A 25,460-nucleotide genomic window follows, 5' to 3' on the forward strand; every position below is an offset into this window, starting at 1 on the left:
CGAAGTTAAAACATAGCAAACGCAAAACAATACAAAACAGTTAAAATTAACAGAAGTGGGGGCGGTGGGATACAATAGCCATCTTCAAATACGATACGATACAATATGATAAATATATGATAGCCATCTTCAACTATCTGAGGGGCTGTCCCATTGCTGCATCATCATCATCATCATCATTATCATTATCATCATCAATATTTATTTTATTTTATTAAATATTTAAAATTTAAAATATTATTGATATTATTATTAATAATAGCAAAGACTGACAGGTTCCCATAAATGACTGCTATACGGGGAGCAGAGAGCCGTTGTACCAGAGAGACGTTGTACCAGACTTCCCTCGCAAGGAGGCTTCAGAGAGAATCCCAAAGGCTGCCTCCTTCACTGCGTCTGCTTACCGGCCATGAGGTGTGCAAACGGTTCTGGACAGGTGGAGGGTATAGGAAGTGTCAGCTTGTTCACGGCGACGCCATAGGCCACAGCAAGTCCGTCAATGCCTCGGTACGGGACTTCCCCGGTGAGAAGCTCCCACAGAAGGACCCCGTAGCTGGAGGGAAAGAAGACACAGGGGAGAGTGCTAAATCCCAGGGTCACAGAGAAGTGTCTGGGATTCTCAGTCCATCCCAGAGTTTCCCAGATGTAGGTCCCACCAGGTGTTGCTGGATGACAACTCCCATCATCCACAACTATAGTGGCCCTTGACAGGGCATGATGGGAGTTGTAGTCCAACAATATCTGAGAACCCCCTACAATACCCCTTTCAGACCAACAGGAACCGAGGCGTTCTGGCTTCCGGCCTCCCCTCTCCAACTAGAACCAGAGGAACCTTAGAAACAGAGGAAGCTGGCTCATACCGAGTCAGACCATTGGTCCATCTAGCTTGGTACAGTATTGTCTACAATACTGGGACCTTCTGCATGTGTGCAGATGCTCTACCGAGTTAGGGCCCCGTACCCTAAGGTGGGGTGGGTTGAACTACAAGTCCCTTAATCCCCAGCTGCAACAAATGGACGTCTGAACTACCACCTCCATATACTCTCACATGCTTGCATCCTTTCTGTTTCATCTGCTGAAGAGTTCTGTGAATCCCCAAAGTTTGTACTGGGAGCAGAAGGAGGTGGGGCTCTCCCACTTGGCACAATTTTAAAAAAATTGTGGGCGCTATGTCAGGCGGGGTAGGCTCAGTGTCCCCTCTAACAGGGATTCCCAGATGTTGTTGACTACAACTCCCATAATTCCCCAAGCAAAAGCCATTGTAACTGGGGATTCTGGGACTTGTAGTCAGCAACATCTGGGCATCCCTGTTAGATGGCACACTGGAGGGGGTGTCCCAAGGCAAAGGGGCCTAGCTTTCCCCTGCCCCACTCACCACAGCCCTACGGTTTCAAACTAGGGGACCAACTTTGGATGGGGGCTGTCGCTCACCTCCAGACATCACTGCCCCGGGAGAAGGTCGAGTTCTTGATGACCTCGGGCGCCATCCAGGCGTAGGTCCCCGCCGTGCTCATTTTCGTCGTCTTGTGCCACTCCCGCGCCAGCCCAAAATCCGTGATCTTCAGCGTCTTGCTGCTCACGTCCCCGTCGTCCATGCTTTCGGCGAGCAGGACTGGGGGCGGTGCAGGGGGCGGAGGAGGGAGAAAGAGGCAGTTGTGAGATTTGAGTGGGGCAGACCAGAACAGCTCAGGTGGAGCAGCTGCTTTGTATGCAGATGGTCCCACACGCACAGAAAACTAGATTTTAGATTGTGAGCCCTTTGGGGATAGGGTGTTATTTTTCTATGTAAACCTAATAGTAATATTAGGTAGTAGTAGATAAGAACATAAGAACAGCCCTGCTGGATCAGGCCCAAGGAGGCCCATCTAGTCCAGCATCCTGTTTTGCACAGTGGCCCACCAGATGCCGCTGGAAGCCACAGGCAGGAGTTAAGGGCATGCCCTCTCTCCTGCTGTTACTCTCCTGCAACTGGGACTCAGAGGCATCCTGCCTTTGAGGCTGGGGGTAGCCCACAGCCCTCCGACTAGTAGCCGTTGATTGACCTCTCCTCCATGCAGTTATCCAAGCCCCTCTTAAAGCCATCCAGGTTGTTGGCTGCCACCACATCTTGTGGCAGAGAATTCCACAAGCTGATTATGCGTTGTGTGAAAAAGTACCTCCATTTGTTGGGCCTAGATTTTCTGGATATCATTTTCATGGGATGATCCCTGGTTCTAGTGTTATGTGAGAGGGAGAAGAATTTGTCTCTATCCACTTTCTCCACACCATGCATGCTTTTATAGACCTCTATCATGTCTCCCCGCAGTCGTCTTTTTTCTAAACTAAAGAGCCCCAGGTGTTGTAGCCTTGCCTCATAAGAAATGTGCTCTAGGCCCCTGATCATCTTGGTTGCCCTCTTCTGCACCTTTCCCAGTTCTACAATGTCCTTTTTTAGATGTGGTGACCAGAATCGTACGCAGTACTCCAGGTGTGGCCGCACCACAGTTTAGAACAAGGTAGAATTGCCAGATAGACACCAGCAACAGTCACTGGAGGTTCTGTGCTGGGGGTGGAGAGGGCCAGTTACTCTCCCCCTGCTCAATAAAGAGCATCACCACGTTAAAAGGTGCCTCTTTGCCAAGTTAGCAGGGATCTAGTCCTTCAATCGCTGCTGATGCTACCACCTACAAACACCTAGCAAAAGAATTAAAAATAAACAAACAAACAAATAAATAAATAAACCAACCAACCAACCAAACCATCACTGCACTCAACTAGTAGTAAGCTGCCCCATTTTGCATCACCCCCACCTCCCGGAATCACGAGGTGGGCCCCTCCATTTCTCCCACTAGCCGATGAGACAGAGAAAAACCAGACAGTTTCTGCAAAATATCCAGATTTGGGTTTTTCGTCCCAGTATTGCTTCTTGTGGCAGCTCCTCCACAGGAACTTCTCTGAAATCATTACCATCTAAGGGCTTGGTTGGAGTAGACTCTTTGTAATGTGTACACACCTGAGACACACCCGTACCTGGCTAGAAGGCAGACCCACATGCAATCAACCTCGCCCAACCCTAATCAGCAGCCTGGGGGCCCTCGTCACATCCTGTCTAGGGTCCAGAAAGGGAGACTTTGCCCCCACCCCCGCGCTACTTAGAAACACAGGAAGCTAGCTGCCTCATACTGAGTCTGACCATTGCCCCATCTAGCTCAGTATTGTCTTCACAGACTGGCAGCGGCTTCTCCAAGGTTGCAGGCAGGAGTCTCTCTCAGCCCTATCTGGGAGATGCTGCCAGGGAGGGAACTTGGAACCTTCTGCATGCAAGCGGAAACAAAACCAGTGGAACAAGCATGCTCAACTGTCATAAATCCACTCTAATTTAAGATTTTGCATGCCGGCAATACATTTTAATGCAGAAGGTCCTTCTATATAAATGAACTATTGCATGTAAAGTAAATGATGTTTTTACGATGCTCGATAAGCTGAACATAAAATAAATATAAAATAAAAATGCTGATCTTGAGAGTTTACTACTGAGTTGTTCCCCAACAAGCCGAGTTTCTGAGAAACTCACGCGCAGAATGGCCACCCCTGGATATAAAAGTGGAGAGGAGAGCTGGTCTTGGGGTAGCAAGCATGACTGGTCCCCTTAGCTAAGCAGGGTCTGCCCTGGTTGCATATGAAAGGGAGACTAGAAGTGTGAGCACTGGAAGAGATTCCCCTCAGGGGATGGAGCCGCTCCGGGAAGAGCATCTAAGTTCCAAGTTCCCTCCCTGGCTGCATCTCCAAGATAAGCCTGAGAGAGACTCCTGCCTGCAACCTTGAAGAAGCCGCTGCCAGTCTGTGCAGACAAGACTGAGCTAGATAGACCAAGGGTCTGACTCAGTATATGGCAGTCGCCTATGTTCCTACGAGAGATTCCAGCGTCCCTTCCGGACATGGCAGGGGGGTGGGGATGATCTAGCACAGAAGAACTGGCTCCTGCCACAGGCTGCTGACCCCTGACCTAGGCAATGCGAACCTCTGGTGGGGTGGATAACGCGGCCGCTTAGGGATACAAAGAGGGCGGCCCCCCGAACTGGCTCCCTCCCAGCGACCGCCCTCCCCCCCCTTTCAGAGCCCTGGCCGGCTTCTGCGGTGGTTCCAATCTGCCCTCGCCAGCACTGCTCTGGCGCGAGAAGGGCTTCCTGTTTTGGTCACGCTGGCAAGCTTCCTCCACGCACTTGGCACCCAGACCGTGCCTGTCCTGTGGGGCCGAGGCAGAAGTCGGCACGCTTCTCTGCTCTCCCCTACGAAGCCCCATTTGGAGCGGCCCCAGGGAAGGGCCCAGCACTCCTGCCTCTGGGCCTGGGGGCGGCAGGGAGCCGCCGAGCCCCAACTCTGTGCCCCCTCACCCCCAAAGCGAGAGACGGAGAACGCACCTTGAAACGCCCAGCCTCCCAAATTAGGAACAGAGTAGGGAGCTGCCACATACAGAGTCTGACCCTTGGTCCATCCAGCGCAGTATTGTCTGCACTGACTGGCAGCGGCTTCTCCGAGGTTGCAGGCAGGAGTCTCTCTCTCTCTCTCTCTCTCTCTCTCTCTCAGCCCTGTCTTGGAGATGCTGCCAGGGAGGGAACCTGGAGCCTTTTGCAGGCAAGCAGGCAGGAGCTCTTCCCAGCCCCGAAGCGGGGAATATCTTCCAGTGCTCACACACAGGCCGTCTCCCATGCGTACGCAACCAGGGCGAACCTCACTCAGCCAAGCGGACCCTTCATGCTTCCGACCGCAAGTCCCAACTCTCCTCTCTCGCAGCCTCCGAGTCCCCTTGTCCGGGCCCGAAAGCACTCTGCACAGAGTCAGAGGCACTCTTCTCCCACTGAGCCTTGAGCTCGAGGTCCGAAATACCAGACAGACACACCCACACCGTCCGTCTCTGGTCAGGCAAGCAGGGGGAGGCCGCCCTCCGAGCCTTGCCCGCCCCCCCCCCCCCCGGCTTGGCAACCGGGCCCATCTCAGGCCGGGCCCCCCAGCCTCCTTGCCGTCCTGACCAGGGCCGCGCTCTGGCTGCGCTTCAGCCCCGTGACCTGTAGGCGACTCCGACATTTCCCTGCGATGTGCTACGTCACTGAGCGGCCCATTGTGTCCCGGGCCTGGCAGGAGAATCGGTCCATTGTTCGGGCCGGGAAGGGGCTCCCCCTGCAGGACCCCCCCCGCGCCCCGCCCCTCCTCGCTACTGCAGCTCCTGGAGAGCTGGACTTCTCCCTTCCCCGCCTCCCTGCAGGCCCCGGGCAGGGAGGGAGGAAGCCAGAGCACAGCCGCAAGCAGGAAGCCGCTCAGAGGAAACCGAGGGCCAGGCAGGCTTCCCCGCAGCGCTGGGTCATTGTTTCGGAGAGGCTGGCTTCTCCCCTACACACACACACACACACACCCCGCCAAGCGCTCATTAAAAAAACCCACAGAAGGGAAAGACCTCCTCTCTGGAACCACACCGCACCCGCCATCTAGTCTCCCCAGCCCTCCAAACCTGCAGTCTCGGTGCGGTGCGGAGAACGGGAGGACGGCGGCTGGTCTGGCGGCAGCGAGCAGGAATGATCCCCGTTGCTAAGCAGGGTCCACCCTGGTATGCATTTGGATGGGAGACTGACTGCCAAAGACCACCGCAGCGCTCTGTGGGCGCCAGGAGTCGACGCCGACTCAACGGCACCACTTTACTTTGCTTTACTACTACTACTGCTAAAAGGAAAGGTAAAGTGTGCCGTTGAGTCCGTGTCGACTCCTGGCGCCCACAGAGCCCTGTGGTTGTCTTTGGTAGAATACAGGAGGGGTTGACCACTGCCGCCTCCCGCGCAGTATGAGACGGTGCCTTTCAGCATCTTCCTAGATCACTGCTGCCTGATATTATTATTGTTATTATTATTTATTGAATTTATATACCTATATACAGATATAGGTGTTTCCCATGGTCTGGGAAATATTTATCAGTGGGGATTCAAACTGGCAACTTCTGGCTTGCTACTCAAGTCATTTCCCCGCTGCACAAATAGGTGGCTACACTACTACTACTACTACTACTACCACCACCACCACTAATGCTGTATTTATATACCACTTTTCAGCCAAACTTCCCAAAGCGGATTACATAGATATAAATTAAATAAATAAAAGGGCTCCCTGTCTCCAAAGGGCTCACAATCCAGAAAGAAACATAAGAGAGACCCCAGCAACAGCCACTGGAGAGATGAGGAGAGCTGGCCTTGTGGTAGCAAGCATGACTTGTCCCCTTAGCTAAGCAGGGTCCACCCTGGTTACATATGGACGGGAGACTAGAAGTGTGAGCAGAAGGTTCCAAGTTCTCTCCCTGGCAGCAGCATCTCCAAGGTAGGGCTGAGAGAGATTCCTGCCTGCAACCTTGGAGAAGCCGCTGCCAGTCTGTGCAGACAATACTGAGCTAGACAGACCCAAGGTCTAACTCAGTAGGAAGCTGTTTCCTATGCAATTTATTATTAACTGCTCCCCCACAAGCTGTCAATCAACACTGTACAATCCTACAACCTGTTTCTAGGATGCCAGCAGCACTCATACTTGTAAAGAAGAGAGTCCCTGACCATGTGCAGAATCCCCTCCTCTCCTTGTGCCTCTGCAGTCCAAATTCCTTCACAGTAGAACATAAAACATGTTTTGCTGAAGCAGACCCAGGTCCACCTAGGAGCTGCTGGCCAGAGAAAGCTGGGATAAAGGTTTCCAGGACATAGGGACATTGGAAGCTGCTATATACTGAGTCAGACCATTAGTCTCTCTACCTCAAGATTGTCTACACAGACTGGCAGCGGCTTCTCCAAGGTTGCAGGCAGGAATCTCTCTTAGCCCTATCTTGGAGATGCTGCCAAGGAGGGAACTTGGAACCTAGATGCTCTTCCCAGAGCGGCTCCATCCCTTCAGGGGAATCTCTTGCAGAGCTCACACTTCTAGTCTCCCATTCTTATGCAACCAGGGTGGACCCTGCTTAGCTAAGTGGACAAGCCTTGCTTGCTACCACCTGACCAGCTCTCCTCTACTAAGGACTTTTGCATGAACGTCTGTGAAGTCTAGGCCGTTTAATCTGAGTTTTGGTCCACTGCCGTGTACCCCCCAAATGTATCTCAGGGCCCTAAAACACACAAAGGAGCATAAAACACACAAAGGAGCACAGGAGCATACATCGGGCATGTTAAAGTACAAGCATATGCAGCTGCCTCCTACTGAGTCAGACCCCTGGTCCACCTATCTCAGGACTGCCTACTCTGATCGGCAGAAGCTCTTCGGAGTTCCAAATGGTTGGGACTTGCACAACCCTACCGGAAATGCCGGGGATTTATATATTTTATTATTTATTTAGTCCTTTTGTATACCGCCCTCTACAAAAAAGTCCCTGGGTGGGTTGCAATATAAAATGTAAACATACGTATATTTATTTCTATTGTACCCAAGACCTTCCGCCTGTAAAGCACAGCCCCGGCCACGGAACTGTGCCCCGTTTGCCAAACATTATGAACATATGCAACTGCCTCCTACTGAGTCATTCCCCTTAGCCCCTCCAGATCAGTACTGCCAGCTCTGACTGGCAGCCGCTCTCCAAGAGAGGGGTCTTTCCCAGTCCTCCCTCGGTGATGTTGCGGGTTGAACCTGGGACATTCTGCACACACAGCAGGCGCTCTGCCGAGTGAACACCTCCTTTCTAGGGCAAGTTTAGAGCACATCTGCTCGCATGTGGTCTTCTTTCAAAAAAAACGTTAAGCTTTCCGTAACCTTGGGTCACCTCCTCGTCTGAGCTGCAGCAGGCACATAAGCCTGCTGGAGACCAGGGAGGGGAAGGGAGCCGATCGGATACTGGAGCTGCCAGCCAAGGCCGGGATAAGGAAGGAGGCAGCTGGTAGGACTGGAACTCGTGTCCTGTGGCAGGGGCTGGGCGGAGCGAGAAAGAGGAAAGACGAGAGGGGCTCCCCCCCACCGCGTTTCCCAATAAGCAGTTACTTCCTATGCACAGCAGCCTAGGCAGGAAACCAGAAGAAGAAGTTTTCTCGATGGCAGGGGATGTGGGGAGAAACATCCCCACACCGTACGCAGCAGACACTTGTCCCTGTCCAAGATTGTTGCTCTTTGAGTCATTGATTGAGGGGGCCAGCGTGGCATAGTGGTTAGAGTGTTGGACTAGAACCGGGAAGACCCGAGTTCAAATCCAAGTTCAGCCATGAAACTCGCTGGGTGACTCTGGGCCCGTCCCTTCTCTCTCAGCCTAGCCTACCTCACAGGGTTGTTGCAGGGATAGAGCATGATCACGGGCACCGCTCTGGGCTCTTCAGAGGAAGAGCGGGATACAAATATGACATAAATAAAATAAAACAAATCGTGAAATTAAATAAATAAGCACAGAAGCCAAGGAGTGGAACACAAGGCAGGGCAATTTGAGAGAGGACCAGGCATTCATCAGATGCGTTGATTAACTAATAATTAATTATAAATATGTAGCTGCACATAAATATTAAAATCCAAATAAGTGGTGGTCCGTAAAATATAGATCCACACACATAACCATGGATATAACTGAGGTCTAAACATAAGTATAATCAATCAATCAATCATCTTTATTACGGTCCAAGACCAGCATATAAGTATAAGGGTTTTTAATTGTTGTGTTAGTTTAATTTTGTTTTATGATGTTTTTAATTGTTAATTCTTGTTGTTTATACTGTTTTTTAATTTTGTTTTAATTCTTAACTGATTTTAGTGGTTTTGTTTTAATTGTAAACCGCCCTGAGCTATTTGGAAGGGCGGTATAAAAACTGAATAAACAAACAAACAAAACAAACAAACAAAAATAAGATCGGACCACCATTAATATCTTTGATGCAGGACAAACCTGGACACATTTTCTTTGGATCTAGGAGCTGACCCCAAACGGTAGGACCCAGACAATGGACACTGGGCAAAATTAGCAGACTTAGTGATGGACACTTGGTGGTGGTGGTGGGGAGAATAAAAGGGCTCTGCTTTATACCCTTTACCAGGGACAGACTTGGAACAGGCACAGGGCTGCCTGGGACAAATACAGATTTTATTAAACCACGCTGCTTCTAAAAATGAAACCAGGTCAGGAAAATAAACTGGACGGCAAGGGCGCGAAGGGGAGGCAGCAAGGGAAGAGACGACGGAGCTGTGAACCGGCACGTCCCCACTTTCTAGTCTCACCCGTAATCCGCTGACTTCCCTTTCTGCCCACGGAGAGGCCTCTTGTCGTTTTTAATGTATTGTATTTTGCGCCTGGCAAAATTAGCAAACTGAGTGAGGGGTCAGGCCTAAGGCCTATCGAGCCCAGCACCCACACAGAGGCCCACGCAATCGGAAGCCAGGCAACCAGGAGATGCGGGCATGCCCCATCTCCTGCCACTGCTCCTCTGCAACTGGGATTTGAAGGCGCCGAAAGATAAATGTGTGAAACACAGGACAGGGTGGTTCGTCCCGACACTAGCAATGTAACATTTGTCCTAGGACTAACAATTTAACATTGTAGTAGTCGGAGTTCTAGCAACAATCTGAGATTGGCGGTATGGTAGGCTCTGGAACTCCCTGCCCCTTGATTTCAGGCTCCCCTGCTCCCATTTAATTTTAAACAAAGCTGAAGGCTTTTTTATTCCAGCAGACCTTCCCTTAAGTCTACACATCTCTCTGTGACTGCCCCGTTTTAATGATGTATTTATTTTATCATATTTATATACCACCTGATAGATGTATCTTATATTGACAGATGTATCAATATATCTATGTATATTGCCTTCTCCTGCACTTATTTGTTTGTTTGTTTATTTAATTGATATACCGCCTGACTCCGAAGGCTCTGATTTCTATTATTGCAGAGGCTGAGCCTTTTCCCACGATCAATGAGAAGGCAGCAGAAGTTTGCCTTCCTCACAGAAGATTTGGCCACTAGGGCTGGGAAATTCAGGGCGGCTGATCCCATGAGCCCAGAGAGTCCACTGTTTCCCCCGGCAGTGTGAAGGTCAAGACGTGTCATCCCAGCCCCAGGAATTCCCACAATGCACCACACAAGTGCTGGGTGGGGCTGAGAAACAGAGGAAACATAAGAAGCTGCCACATACTGAGTCAGACCCTTGGTCCATTTAGCTCAGTATTGTCTTCACAGACTGGCAGCGGCTTCTCCAAGGCTACAGGCAGGAATATCTCTCAGCCCAATCTTGGAGATGCTGCCAGGGAGGGAACTTGGAACCTAGATGCTCTTCCCAGAGAGGCTCCATCCCCTAAGAAGAATCTCTTACAGTGCTCACACATGTAGTCTCCCATTCAAATTCAAACCAGAGCGGACCCTGCTTAGCTAAGGGGACAAGTCATGCTTGCTACCACAAGACCAGTTCTCCTCTTGTGCAATGTTCCTTCTAAGGCATGCGCATGTGCCTGAGCTCGGAAGGTTTTTTTAATGTCCGCTCAGTTAATTTTAGATCCCGCTCAGGTTGAATCAGGAAGGCCCCACTCTGAACGCACATGCGCACTCTGAACGCCTTGATGCTGCTGCCCAGGGTTCCACAATGGGGTTAGGCAGCACTGGCTCGCCGGGATCGGGCCCGGTCCCAGTGAGAGGAGAGCTGGTCCGGTGGTAGCAAGCAGGACTTGTCCCCTTAGCTAAGCAGGGTCTGCCCTGGTTGCATATGAATGGGTGACTAGAAGTGTGAGCACCATAAGATATTCCCCTCAGGGGATGGAGCCGCTCTGGGAAGAGCATCTAGGTTCCAAGTTCCCTCCCTGGCAGCATCTCCAAGATAGGGCTGAGAGAGATTCCTGCCTGCAGTCTTGGAGAAGCCGCTGCCAGTCAGTGTGGACAATACTGAGCTAGATGGACCAAGGGTCTGACTCAGTATGTGGCAGCTTCCTCTGTTCCTATGGTTCTCACGCACAGCCTAAACCAGGCTGGGTGTTGCTAGCCCGGTTTAGTCTGCCTGTGAAAACAGCCTCACTGTACGTTTTTAAACGAATTCTGTTGCAAGCCGCCACGAATTTGTTTATGGAAAATGACAGCATATGAATCTGTCAAATAAATCAACACCTTTTCATACAAGCCGGGAAATAATCGCTCGTAGAGAAGTCCATGATAAATGACAGAGAATCACAGTTCACCCCACACATCTGGGAGCAGGGCTTCTACGTCAGAGACTGTTGCTCCGGAGAACTGGTCTTTCCCACACACTCCGATACCATCTCAGGGTCCTTCCCCACTCTTCTGCAATCAATGACTAAATGCATCATAGGGCTCCCATAGTGACAGTTACAAAATTTGCACACTGGGGCTTTCCAGTCGGGATTGCGCAATGCCGCACCTTCTCAAGTCTCTGGGAGTTCCGGCTTGCAGTGTCAGCTTCGGCACAAGTGAGCTTTGGAGACAGGCCGCCAAGATCCTTGCCCTACTAGCCACCCAAGTGGGATTTGTTTTTAGGGGCACCAAAAAAAGAAAAAAGAAAAAAAGCAGGGGCGTAGGAACATAGGAAGCTGCCTTTAGACCTTTGGTCCATCTAGCTCAGTATTGTCTTCACAGACTGGCAGCAGCTTCTCCAAGGTTGCAGGCAGGAGTCTCTCTCAGCCCTCTCTGGAGATGCCAGGAAGGGAACCTGGGAACTTCTGTATGCAAACATGCAGATGCTCTTCTCAGAGTGGCCCCATCCCCCAGGCATCCCCAAACTGCGGCCCTCCAGATGCTGCTGCACTACAACTTCCAGCATACCCAGCCACAAAAAATTGTGTCCAGGGATGCTGGGAGTTGTAGTTCAGCAACATCTGGAGGGCCACAGTTTGGGGATGCCTGCTAAGTGCTCAAAGGTAGCTGCCCATTCAAAAGCAAACCAGGGCAGACCCTGCTTAGCAAAGGGGACAAGTTGTGCTTGGTATCACAAGACCAGCTCTCCTCACTTAGGCAGCCGTGTTGCAGTCTGAGGAGACCCCCTAGCAAGGTCAGGCCTTCACCATTTTCCTTTGGATCTAGGAGACAGCCCACACATTTCGGAGCCAGACAATGGACACTTGGCAAAATTACTGGACTTAGTGGTGGACACTGTGGAGCCGGGGAGGGGAAACAGCAGCTCCCCCTCAACTTTACAAGAACCTAAGAACAGCCCTGCTGGATCAGGCCCAAGAAGGCCCATCTAGTCCAGCATCCTGCTTCACACAGTGGCCCACCAGATGCCCCCGAGAAGCCCACAGGCAAGAGGTGAAGGCATGCCCTCTCTCCTGCTGTGGCTCCCCTGCAACTGGGATTGAGAGGCACCCTGCCTCTGAGGCTGGAGGTGGCCTGTAGCCACCGGACTAGTAGCCATTGATAGACCTGTCCTCCATGAATCTGTCCAAGCCCCTTTCAAAGCCATCCAAGTGGGTGGCTATCACCACATCCCATGGCAAGGAAGCCCATAGATTAATTATGCATGGTGTGAAAAAGTACTTCCTTTTGTCGGTCCTAAATTTCCCGACCTTCAGTTTCATGGGATGACTCCTGGTTCTAGTGTTACATGAGAGAGGAAAGAATTTCTCTCTATCCACTTTCTCCACACCATGCATGCTTTTATAGACCTCTCTCATGTCTCCCCACAGTCACCTGTTTTCCAAACTAAAGAGCCCCAGATGCTGTAGCCTTGCCTCATCAGGAAGGTGCTCCAGGCCCCTGGTCATCTTGGTGGCCCTCTTCTGCACCTTTCCCAGTTCTACAATATCCTCCTTAAGATACGGTGACCAAAGCTGTACGCACTACTCCACTAACATGCTTCGGCTGCGTTCTCACAATCACAGTGATCCTGGTTAATGTTGAGTCCCATGGAGCTGGTTGTGAGGACGCAGGTTTCCTGGGCAATCCTGGTTAATCCTCTGTGGTTCATTAAACTGCATTTAGCCAGGATAGATAACCAGGATCAGGCCGTAACTCAGCATCAGAGCGTTTGCTTTGTGTGCAGGAGGTGCCAGGTTCGATCCCTGGCAGCATCTCCAGGTAGGGCTGGGAAGGACTCCTGCCTGAAACCTGAGAGATGCTGCCAGTCAGTGTAGACAGCGCTGGGCTAGATGGACCAACTCTCTATAAGGCAGTTTTCTATGTAACCTTAAGGGAGGAGGCCCTAGCTCAGGGTTAGAGCATCTGCTTTGCATACAGGAGATCCCAGGTTCCCTCCCCGGCAGCATCTCTAAGTCTGGGCTGGGAGAGACTCCTGCCTGAAACCTTGGAGAGCCGCTGCCAGTCAGTGTGGACAATCTTGAGCTAGACGGACCAATGGTCTGGCTCAGTATAAGGCCACTTTGTATTTTCCTATAATCCTAAGAAACTCTACTTCTGAATTTCCTAGTCCAGTTACCAAGTTAAATTTCTAGGAGCCAGGGTTCCCTTGTGTCTGGGATTTGTCATGCCCTGTTCTGGAATATATATTTGTATATTTGCTTATGTGGGGAACAGAGGAGGATGTTTCTAAGCCCTATGCACGTGACTGTTCATCTGCGTGTGCACATTTCAGAGTGTGGATACTATGGGGATGGGGCATAGAGCATCTCCTTATATGCAAGAGGTACCAGGTTTACTCCCTAGCAGCATCTCCAGGTAGGGCTGGGAAAGGCTCCTGCCTGGCTCCTCGGAGAGCTGCTGCCAGTCAGAGTAGGCAATGCTGAGCTGGCCGGACCAAGGTTCCGATGTTCCTTTCCCAGATCCTAATCTCCATATGAGGCTGCAAAAGACCCTTTTTTGAGCTAGAGGACTGCTGCCAGCCAGTGCAGACAATACTAAGGTAAACGGACCAAGGTCTGACTCAGTATCAAATCACTTCCTATGTTCCTAGGCATCTGTTCCTTTCCCTGGACACTGAGAGGCATGCATGGGGCGCATGGCTATGAACTTTCTCTGCGTGGGTCTATTTGTACCTGTGGACATCTCTGTTGGGGTCCCTGCACCCTTTTCACATTGAGGTCTTCGTGCATTTGGGGCTGGACAGATATCATTGGGCGTACATGCAGATGAGCGTCTGCCTGTGTTGGGAGGAGAGCTGGTCTTGTGGTCGCAAGCATGCATTGTCCCCTTTGCTAAGCAGGGTCCACCCTGGTTTGCATCTGAATGGGAGGCCACATGTGAGCACTATAAGATATTCCCCTTAGGGGATGGGGCTGCTCTGGGAAGAGCACTTGCATGCAGAAGGTCCCAAGTTCCTTCACTGGCGTCTCCAAGTTGAGAGAGACTCCTGCCTGCAACCTTGGAGAAGCTGCTGCCAGTCTGTGTAGACAATACTGAGCTGGAATGACCAAAGGTCTGACTCAACATATGGCAGCTTACTATGTTCCTGTGTATTTTGAGCTCATTTTCCTTCCTTTCCCTGCAGCCCATCAAATAGACATTTCCGCAGTGAAACTCCTTCCGGTGCAGCTCTGTGGGTTTCGGGTATGCTGGTTCACAGGAATGCACATTATGTTTTATCCCTTAAATGCTACAGTTACCTGCAGGCCTGTCTCTCCCTTCTAAGCAGGAGCATCTCGAGTCTCTTGCTCTGAGTCAGGGCAGGACTAGAACTCATGTCTTGAAATTGTAGGGAAGCACATTTCGGCTAGGCCCAGTGGCCTAGTGGTTCGAGCAGGGCTGCTCAACTTTGGCCCTCCAGCAGTTTTTGGACAACAGCTCCCATAATCCCCAACCAACAGCGAGGGATTATGGGAGTTGTAGGCCAACATCTGTAGGAGGGCCGAAGTTGAACAGTCTTGGGTCAGAGTGTTGGACCCGGACTGGGAAGACCCGAGTTCAAATCCCCATTCATCCGTGAAACTGACTGGGTGACTCTGGGCCAGTCAACCTAACCTACCTCACAGGGCTGTTGTGAGGATAAACATAACCATGTGCTCTGGGCTCCTTGGAGGCAGAGTGGGACAGAAATGTAAACATAAATGAACAGATTTCCTAACGGTAAGAGCTATTTGATAGTGGAAGAGTCCCTTGTAAAGCGAAGGTTTTTCCTGTGCTGGTGGCTTTTATGCAGAGCTTGGTGCCACAGAAGACCTCTAAGGACCCTCCCAGCTCTAACGTTCTGTGATGCTGCGATTCATTTGCCAGAGGGGAGCCCGAACGCACAAAGAGCGGCAACCACAGCTTTCCATCACAGTATTTTGGGGTGGGGGGTGGCAAACCCACACACACACACCCAATTCTCCCTTACCTTTCCGTAAACGGCTGGGGGATTGGCCTCCGTCGCCCATAACACTGTGGGAGGAGGTTCCAATTGCCCTCGCAGCTTCAGGGACAATCTGTGTCCATACAAAAGAACTCGCCTCTTTCTCGAGTATTCCAGGGCGAGCCTTGGCTCTGGAAACAATAACAGGCTACGCGCTGGCTCAAAATACCAACTCCCTCGGTAATTACATTCCCAACCCCTAGTTAGAGCCATATGGTAACACACAGGGAAGACTATTTTTTTAAAAAAATAATAAAGAAAAGAAGTCCCATAGCAGGGTTTGCGTGTATTATTCACGGGCTCCCAACCCTGGGTCTGCAGAGGTTGCTGGACCACAACTCCCATCACCTCCTGCCCGGTGTTTAGACTACAACTCCCATCATCCCCATGCCACAGTGGCCTTTGTGTTGGGGGTGAAGGAAGTTGTGGAGACTCCAGCGGCGTTCTCTCTAAAAAAAAAATTCCCCCGTCTGTGTGCAGAATGAGTCTCGTTCTGGGCGGAAGTATCAAGACAGTGTGTGCGCATGTGCGTTCAGAGGGGGGGCCTTCCTGATTCAACCTGAGCGGGATAGAAAATTAACTGAGCAGATATTTTAAAAACCTTGTGAGTTTGTGCACGTGTGCACACCTTAGAGGGAACACTAGACTCCAGTCTGGGAAGCCCTGCATTAATTCATTCAAACGTACGCCACCTTTAAATATCGCTAATAGGTCTGATACGGAAGATAAATGCAGAATTAATTCCCTCACCCCACCCGTCCACAAAGAGGCCTAGGATCAAAACAAGCAAGAGTCAACCTAGAGACAGACAACAGTGTTTTCCCCCCACTCCACCCCAGAGAGATGAAGGCAATTTGAAAGAGGAACTATGGACTAGGGTATATCTGTTCCCTGACTTTCGCTTCCGGGAAAACAGGTTGTGCAGGTTTCTGTACTGCTCCCAAAACTTGCAAAACCTGTTTGATCAGAAGCAAGAATGGAACGAAATAAATGTATGCATATCTCATTGCAAGCAAAACCTCTCTCAGGTCATCCTCGGGTGTCTTAAAAACCATTGCCTGACTCCGGGCATAGTGGTTATATTTGTACAAAGGGAGACATGTTTCTCAAGGGAGGGGGGCCTCTGACTTGGATGTTTATCTCCCTAATCCGAGATGTCTTATTGGGACTAGCAATCATCACCTGGCAAGAAAGGAAATGCACTCTGCACATGCTTTACTTCACTTTCGCCATAGAAAGGCACCAGCATGGAAGACAGATTCAGACAAGGTTCTCTAGATGCTAGAACAGGTTTCCAGGGACTTCCAAGATCCCTTTCTGCTCTAAAATTCTATGAGTCTTAAGGACAGATCTCAGAAGTGTTTAAGTCCCAGTTCACAATGTCATCAGGCAAGAAACCGGGCTCCAATGCAGTGTTCCCTGATAACAGGGGTTCCCAGATGTTGCTGACTACAACTTCCATCATCCCCAGTCCAAGGCCACTGCAGCCAGGGGTCATGGGAATTGTAGTCAACAACATCTGGGCATCCTAGTTCCAGAGCTGCTCTCACGCTCTGCCTGTTACCTGCATTACCAGGAAATGCAGTCACCTGCTTTCTCTTTATCGTTAATCAATGTCTGGTCATCATTTATTAAATGGGGATCCTTAGGCAAGACACTAAGCCCATTCACACAATTAAAAGCGACCTTGATTTTTGCGGATACCTGGCCAGTTCTCGGGAGCGCGCACAGGTCTGAAACCCTGGTTGGGCACTCATCCGCCTATCCAGCTTCTGGTTGTGTGAACAGGCTTAGTGTCTTGCCTAAGAGTCCCCTTTTGTGGAAGAGTGAAGATTTCAAATAGGAAACCCCACCCCGGCTTATCCCTTGTGCTTTTAACCACAGTTCTATCCAAGATCCTGTCCCTGAAACATAGAATAACAGCGAAGAAGAGAGGGTGTCTGAACATACACAGAGTGCTTTTTGATCATCACAGGGTAATCGTGATCATCTGTCTGAGATTAGAGCAGAATTTGCCTAGGGATGATGCCTTTCAGCATCTTCCTATATTGCTGCTGCCTGATATAGGTACTAGGGAGCAAGAGGTTGCTGGTTCGAACCCCCATTGATATGTTTCCCAGACTATGGGAAACACCTATATCAGGCAGCAGCAGCAATATAGGAAGATGCTGAAAGGCATCAACTCATACTGTGTGGGAGATGGCCATGGTAAACCATATTTTACCAAAGAAACCCACATGGCTCTGTGGTCGCCAGGAGTCGACACCGACTCGACAGCACAACTTTACTTTACTCTTAGCCAGGGGTCCACGGCAATCTGTGGGAAATCTTTGCTGCACTAAATTTAATTCGCTTCCTGGTGAGCCAGAATACTGTTTTTACAAATCACCATCCTGAATACACCTGCCCCTCTAATTTTCTAGGAGCCTAATGAAAAATATATTATATTATATTATATTATATTATATTATATTATATTATATTATATACTGTATTTAGCCAAATAGAAGACTACTCTCAATTTAAGACAACCTCCTTCAAAAGTACAGGTTAAACACAGGTTATACATGATCTAGGAAGATGCTGAAAGGCATCAGCTCATGCTGGGTGGGAGGAGGCAATGGTCAACCCCTCCTGTATTCTACCAAAAACAACCACAGAGTCTGTAGGCGCCAGGAGTCGAAATCGACTTGACGGCACACTTCACCTTTAGGTGCAAAAAGGTTTTTAAACTCCTGGATTAGAGGGAAGGGTTTTGTTGTTGTTGTTATGCCAGAGGGGACATCAAGGAATGAGTTGTCAGGGCAAGCGGCCAGAATGTTTTGGTTAGAAGGGGAGATCCTTTTCCCTACAGCGAGGCCCCCTCCCCTCGGCCCTGTAGCCGGAGAGGGCCCCACACGCCTTGTGAACGGAAAAGCTCCAGATCCCCATGCTCTGGTGTGTATGGAAAGAAAAACACCACTCTTGCCCTCACAAGAGGAAATGGCACACAGAGCTAGTTTCAGGGAGAGGGAGGGAGCCGGAGCTGCGCAGTCCCCGTCACTTCCTTCTGGCCTTGGGTCACCGAGGTCACACTGGGAGGCTGCCGACAACCTCCTGGAGCAGAACAGGAGAGGCGAGGAGATGGCTGGGAGCAGAGCCGAATTCCACACTCTGGGAATCTGTCAGGGCAGGGCTCCACCTTAGAAGCCCTCCTGGCTCTTCCCATAGATGGAGAAACTGACGGCAGTTACCTAACAGGGAAGGGATGGCGCTCTGCGTATGCTCAGAGGAACCTGCTCTCTTCACAAGTACTCCCGGATCCTGTTCCAAATTGTCAGCCTTGGGGCTTTTTCTTCTCTTTTGCAAGTCTCCTGCAAAAGTCCCATTGAAATGGACGGGAGTTGCACAGAAGCACCTGCCTATTGTAGTGGGACTTCTGCAGGAGAACTTCCCCATGCCGTCGTGAATCCGGAAAAAGACAGTTTAGGCCAGGGCTTCTCTACCTGAGGTCCCCAGATGTTGATGGACTGCAACCACCACCGTCCTCCTCCGCCACAAAGCCCATTGTGGCAGAGGATGATGGGCATTGTAATCCAACAACATTCCAGGGACCCAAGTTTGAGAATTCCTGGTTTAGTCTATAAAATTTAGATGCTGGATGCTTCTGAAAGATATTTCCACCCGTGCAAACTGTTGGGTATGTAAAGAAACCGAATCCAGCAAGTTAAACCCTGAACGTGGTTGCTTTAGAAATTTACCCACAGAGTTTAGCAAGGGTGTTGTTGGACTACAACTCCCATCATCCCCAGCCATGGTGGATAACAGGAGCTGTAGTCCAGGAACATCTGGGGACCCGAGATTGAGAACTCCCAGTTGTTTCCCCACCATTACATGCCCCTCAGAACCCAGGTTTAAAAGGCGACCTTCAAAATATTCCGCAACCTGTCTATTCCATTCCGCAACCTCCATTCCGCAACCTGTCCATTCCGCTACTCACTGTTGTTGGACTTCAGGTCCCGGTGGATGACGGGCACAATGGCCTGGCAGTGGAGGTACTGCATCCCGTGGGCGATCTGCACGGCCCAGTTGATGAGGATGTGGGGCGGGATCCTGCATCCGGTCAGGATGCGGCTGAGGGGCCCACCGGCGGCGTACTCCATGACCAAGCACAGGTTGGGCTCCTGCAGGCAGACGGCCTTCAGGGCGATGATATTGGGGTGCTGCAGCATGGCGAAGAGCCGTGCCTCCTGCCGCACCCGCTCGGCCGTCGTGCTGATGTCCTCGTCCGGGTCCTGCCGGGCAGCCTTGACCGCCACCAGCTCCCCCCGCCAGCTGCCCCGGTAGACCTTTCCGAAGCCCCCCACCCCGATGACCTCCTCCAGCCTCAGGTCCCGGAAGTCGGCCTCAGGGGGGCCCTCAGGCGCCCCCGACTTGGGTGAGACATAATTGGAGGGGAAGATGCCCACTTGGTCGTTCACCTTGCCGGCCCACCAGCCTTCGTCCCCGGATATGGCGGCATCCCACGACAAGACCTCCACCAGGTCCCCTTTCCGGAGGGTCAGCTCGTCGCTGCTGGCGGCCTCGTAGTCGAACAGTGCCGTCCAGACAGGGTTGGCATAGGCCGTGGGGGCCCCGGCCCCCCGCGAGGCGGCCCCCCAGGCCACCAGCGGGGCCTTCCGGAACATGCTTTTCAGGGGCTCCATCTCCTCTGGGCCTCATTGGTCCGAGGGGGGAACCCCACTTTTAAGTCGCCAACACGGCTTCCCCGGTTCCTTCCAAGGGGGCAGGCTGGGGCGCTTGGGGGAGAGACCGAGGCGGCAGAGAGAGGGCAGGGGGCTAACTTTCCTGCCACCTCCCGTCGAGGAAGCCTTCGAGTTTCGCCCCCTTTCCACGCCTGCGGGGTGAGAGCGTCTACATCGCCTCCACCAGGGGACAGGAGACCGACCGCCCCGTCGGATGGCCAGCCAGCCGCCCTCTTGCAGTTTATTTCCTCCCTTGTGGGAAAGGGCGAGGGCGGCCCCCTCCAAGGAGAGAACCCCGGCGCCGGAGGCAGGGATCGCGCCCCCCAACCTCCTCCTCCTCCTCCTCCTGGAGCCTTGCCTGCCGCCTTCTTCGAGGGCTCCCGAAGCGACGTTCGGCTGCGCTGCGCTTCCCTACCCCGTCCGGGGGCTCCTTTCGAAGTTTCCCGGCGAAGCGACGCCGGATTCCCGTCAGTAGGGCGCTCCTGCTACGGCCGCTTCAAGGAGCCAGGCTTTGGAGGAAAGGCAGGTGAAGGTCGGCAAGCGGCGAGCCCGTCCCGTCGACGAGAGCAGTTCGGCCCGATGGCGCGTCGCCCCGAAGTTCTTGTACCTTCGCCCCGTCCCAGGCAGAAGTGCCGGACGGAGCGAGGCGGAGAAGGCAGGGCAGGCAGGGGAGGGGTTTGAATTCCTCGGCCTGCCTCGGGGGAGGCGGGTCTCTCCCTCTCTCGTGCCTGCCTGGGTGGAACAAAAGAGAAGGCTTGCCTTCCAGTTGCAGGCAGCCAAGGCTCAGCCCCAGGGAGGTGTTTCCCTTGCGGGAAGCTCAATGTTACAACAAACCCTCAGAGGAGATTCCAAATCGTTGGCATGGCGTGGTGGTCGTTTACTCGTTTTCCGGGGCGAAGAGGGGCGTCAGCTTGGGAGGACGCAAGCTTTCGAGGCGCACAGGACTCTTCTCCTCCTCCTCCTCCAAGTTCCATGGAAACTGGAATGTGGCGACCGTCTTCCTGAATCGCTAGAGGCTTCTGACTTCTCCGGGTCTCCTTTGGAATAAGTCCGTGCTTGCTAGATAAAATAGAGGAGGCAAAGGGCACTGGAGGATATGTGGACTTTCTGGAAACACCAGAGGAACCTCAAGACTTCAATTGGGGTTAAGAATAAGGACTTGCGGGTCAAGCTGCGGTGTAGCGACTTGTAAATAAATAAAGGACAGGCCCAGGCTGTAGACTTACGGGGTTTAACTGGACCAAGCCTTCAGCCATGGAGTCTAGTCTATTCTGCATGGCAGAACTCAGCCCAAGCACATCATTATTATTAATTATTAATTTATTATTATCATCTTCATTATTATTATTATTATTATTAATTCGATTTCTATACTGCCCTTCCAAAAATGGCTCAGGGCAGCGGTTAAAACACATGGTTAAGTGTTTTAATAGTGTAACAATCAATATCAAGCAGGAGGCTTCTAAATATTGCAAAGTATACTGCGTCAGCCCCAAAAGTCTAGCCGTGGGATAAACAAGGACTTTTGGACCAGAGGGGCAAAACCAGACAATTTTCATCCCGCCGCACCTCTCTGTTTAGAAACCTTGGTGGAATTAAAACATTTTGTGGCAAAGAATGCGGGGCCGTGTGTGAAAGGGAAGCCTGCACGCTTTACATTGACCATTTAACTGCAAACTATCTGGCCAAAGTTTTTCTGCTTGTGCTGTGCAGTGTTTTCCCTTCGTGGTCACAACCTCCTGGGCCCCTGAGTCCCCCATTCTCCCCACTTCCAGTCCCAGCTCTGTTTCTTTGGGGAGTATTGCAGAGGTCTCGAACCTGAGACCTTGGAAGCTGCAACAGGCAATGACCAGGGAGGGAATTGTGGGAAGATGAGTCTTCCCTGCCCCCGCTGGTTTCTTCCAAACACAGGAAAGATTGCTGCAGGTCATGTGACGTGACTTCCTGCATTCAGGCCCGGCGTGAGCAAGGCAAACACCCTTTGATTGCCTTCTTTCTCTTCTAGTCCTTGATGGATGCTCAAGGCCCCAGACCTTGGCCCAAAACCAAACCGGAGGTGGCAGTCCTGCACACACGTACTCAGGGATGTGCACCGTGGAGCTAATATATATATATATTTAATTTTTATTTATTTATTTTACATTTTAGATCCCACTCTTCCTCCAAGGAGCCCAGAGCGGTGTACTACATACTTGAGTTTCTCCTCACAACAACCCTGTGAAGTAGGTTAGGCTGAGAAAGAAGTAACTGGCCCAGAGTCACCCAGCTAGTATCATGGCTGAATGGAGATTTGAACTCGGGTCTCCCCAGTCCTAGTCTAGCGCTCTAACCGCTACACCACGCTGGCCCTATTTATAGAATGTTAGAGCTGGAAGGGGCCTCAGAGGTCGTCTAGACCAGGGATTCTCAACGTTGGGTCCTCAGATGTCACTGGACTTCAACTCCCATCATCCCCAGCCCCAGTGGCCTTTGGTTGGGGATTGTGGGAGTTGAAGTCCAATAACGTCTGGGGACCCAACGTTGAGAATCCCTGGTCTAGACTAACCCACCACTTGGTGCAGGAAACTGCTCCAGCATCCTTGACATATGGCTGCCCAGCTTCTGTTTGAAAACCTCCAGTGAAGCAGAGCCCAACACTGCATGAGGCGGACTGTTCCACTGTCTCTTTGGAAATTCCTCTGAAGGTAGCTTAAATCTGCTTCTTTGCAGTTCCAACCCTATCCTCAGAAGCAAGTTCATTCCTACTTCTCTGTGACAGCCTGTGACAAAAGGGGGGTGACTCTAGGCTTTCCTGGGACCTACCCTCAGTAGAGAGATTGCTCTTTTCCCAATCTAGGAGCAATGCCACTCCTTTGAGGTAGGCTGCCACCAGTTGAAGACTGGGGCTTAGATGCAGCTTCAACAACCTAGAACTGTCTGGCTTGGGATTTACAGGCCCTGTCCACACAACCCAGCTCTAGACAACAAAATATTCTTCAGAAAAAAATGGTAGAAAAGACCTTACAAGGCACATGGGGAGAGGTTTTGCAAGTAACCCACCAGCGCCTTTTAAATCAGACTGAAGCCACTTCTATTAAATTTGTTATAAAAACAAGGATTGCACACAGAATAGGGAACTGGGGGAAATAGGGGAAACTGGAAGTAAATAAAAGTATACGGGAATTAAAAATAACGTATGAAAACATTAGCTAACTAACAAGCACTGAGTTTTACCTTAGTCTAGCAGTAAGCAGGTCCTTGGCTGAGGGAGCATTAATCCTTCCATCTTCTCATAGGAAGCTGCCATATACTGAGTCAGACCCTTGGTCTATCTAGCTCAGTCTTGTCTTCACAGACTGGCCGCGGCTTCTCCGAGGCTGCAGGCAGGAATCTCTCTCTCTCAGCCCTATCTTGGAGATGCTGCCAGGGAGGGAACTTGGAACCTTCTGCTCTTCCCAGATCGGCTCCATCCCCTGAGGGGAATCTCTTCCAGTGCTCACACTTCTAGTCTCCCATTCATATGCAACCAGGGTGGAGCCTGCTTAGCTAAGGGGACAAGTCCTGCTTGCTGTCACCAGACCAGCTTTCTTTTTCTGGACACAGCAGCTATAGCGCCTGGTTGCTGGCAACTCATGACTGTACTGGTGTCAAAATGGTGGGGTTCTTGACCCATAACTTACAGTGGATAAACTACCACAGCTTACATAGACAGACAGCTCTGGGATCCAATGAAAAAGCCCGTCTCTGATGCAAGGCTGCTCTTACCCCAATCCAGGATTTAGGTTTCCCCTCCAAACTGAAGGTTCCTCCTCTTTAATGGGTCTGAACTCACATGTCTAAAGGTAGGTCTGGTCTGAGCTGATTACCTCTGGTGAAATGGAGGCTCAGGCCTGTCGCTGGATGGCCCTGTCCCCTCAATAACAAAAGTAAGAAACTGTCCCCATTTAGTAACAATGTCTCACATTCAGAGCGCTCAGAGCGGAGTGTATGTGTAAGACATTATTGAGCGAGTTGGAGATCTCCCTTTCCTCACACAGCCCTTCAGATATTGTTTGAAGATGGCTGTGTCATCTGTCCCCTCACTCTGTCCCTACACTCTGAGAGGAGAGCTGGTCTTGTAGTAGCAAGCATGACTTGTCCCCATAGCTAAGCAGGGTCTGCCCTGGTTGCATATGAATGGGAGACTTGAAGTGTGAGCACTGCAAGTTATTCCCCTCAGGGGATGAAGCCGCTCTGGGAAGAGCAGAAGGTTACAAGTTCCCTCCCTGGCAGCATCTCCAAAATAGGGCTGAGAGAGATTCCTGCCTGCAACCTTGGAGAAGCCGCTGCCAGTCTGTGAAGACAATACTGAGCTAGATAGACCAATGGTCTGACTCAGTATATGGCAGTTTCCTATGTTTCTCATCTCCAGGCTAAACATTTGATTTATTAGTTGTTAAATTTCTATACCGCCTTTCATTACAAGAATCCCAAGGCGGTCCGCACAAAAGTTAAAACAAGACTACACAAATGACACAATTAAAATATCACCTAGAATATAAAAAAAGGCAGATCTGATTAAAAGATGTAAAAAACAAGCACGATATAACCATAAAAGATACTGTAGCGACAGGGCCTTTCCGGTGGTGGCCCCTTGGCTTTGGATTTGGAACACCCTCCCTGAAGAGCTTCGCCATGCTCCCTCCCTCAGTGTTTAAAAAAACCAACATCTTAAAACACACCTTTTTAAGGAGACTTTTCAATGCTCTTTTTTATTTTGTTATATCTGGTAGGTTCTTTAGCTTTTTATAATTTTCAGGTTTTTTGCTTTTAAAATAACCTTTAATTTGAACCTAATAATGTAATCATGGTTGTGGTTTTTAATCTGACAACATTTTTGTTTAATTTAGTTAATTTTATTAAATTTATTATATCTTGTATCTATCTTATTGTTGTGAACCACCCCGAGCAATAGTGCACTGGAGGGACGGGGTATAAATATGTTAAATAAATAAATAATACAAAACAGCAGCAATAGCAGCAGAACAGCAGAAACCCCTGCTAACTGAGAACCTTTTGAAGTGGTGATTCCCTTATATTTAGCAGGGGGAGAGCAACTGGCCCTGTCCAACCCCAGCACAGCATCCCTTCAGTGGCTGTTGCTGGTGTCAACCTTATGTTCCTTTTTAGATTGTGACCTCTTTGGGGACAGGGGGCCATCTTATTGCTGTCTTGTTTATTTTTCTATGTAAACCGCTTTGAGAACTTTGGTTGAAGATTATATTTTGGTATATTAAAAGCCATAGTAATAGTAATGGGGACAATCATATCAAAGCCCGAGTAAAAAGCCAAGATTTCACACGCTTTCTAAAAACTGTGATTTACATTTACAGAGCAGATGGCCACCGGGAGAGCATTCCAGAGTCTGGGGCCACAACTGAGAAGGCCCTGTCCTGCATGCATGATAGCTGAGCCCCGCTCATTGTCAGCACTCAGAGCATAGCCCCCCATCCCCCGGTTCCTCATCGGGCTTGGTTCCCCATCTTGGCCACCCTCCTCTGAACCAGTTAATCATTATGTCCTTCTGAAAATGCAG

The 25,460-nt window shown here is 50.7% G+C and overlaps 1 protein-coding gene across 3 annotated transcripts in view; it reads right to left on the reverse strand.

The window, feature by feature from the left end:
* The window catches only part of MAP3K11 (mitogen-activated protein kinase kinase kinase 11), a 31,790-nt gene extending 8,471 nt beyond the window's left edge, over nucleotides 1-23,319 (reverse strand). Inside the window, exons 1-4 of one of the 3 annotated variants that reach the window (XM_053278261.1) lie at nucleotides 23,120-23,319; nucleotides 19,162-20,965; nucleotides 1,432-1,612; nucleotides 405-553 (exon numbers count right to left, since the gene is read on the reverse strand). In XM_053278261.1, coding sequence (XP_053134236.1) covers nucleotides 405-553; nucleotides 1,432-1,612; nucleotides 19,162-19,867 — 1,036 coding nt within the window. In that variant the 5' untranslated portion in view covers nucleotides 19,868-20,965; nucleotides 23,120-23,319. Of the gene's footprint in view, nucleotides 1-404; nucleotides 554-1,431; nucleotides 1,613-4,400; nucleotides 5,471-19,161; nucleotides 20,968-23,119 lie in introns of those variants that run through there. The other 2 variants (XM_053278262.1, XM_053278263.1) reach the window with 2 other exon arrangements.
* Nucleotides 23,320-25,460: the final 2,141 nt, after the last annotated feature.

The sequence above is a fragment of the Hemicordylus capensis genome, chromosome 14, assembly GCF_027244095.1.
Source record: "Hemicordylus capensis ecotype Gifberg chromosome 14, rHemCap1.1.pri, whole genome shotgun sequence".
NCBI classification, from domain to species: Eukaryota; Metazoa; Chordata; class Lepidosauria; order Squamata; family Cordylidae; genus Hemicordylus; species Hemicordylus capensis.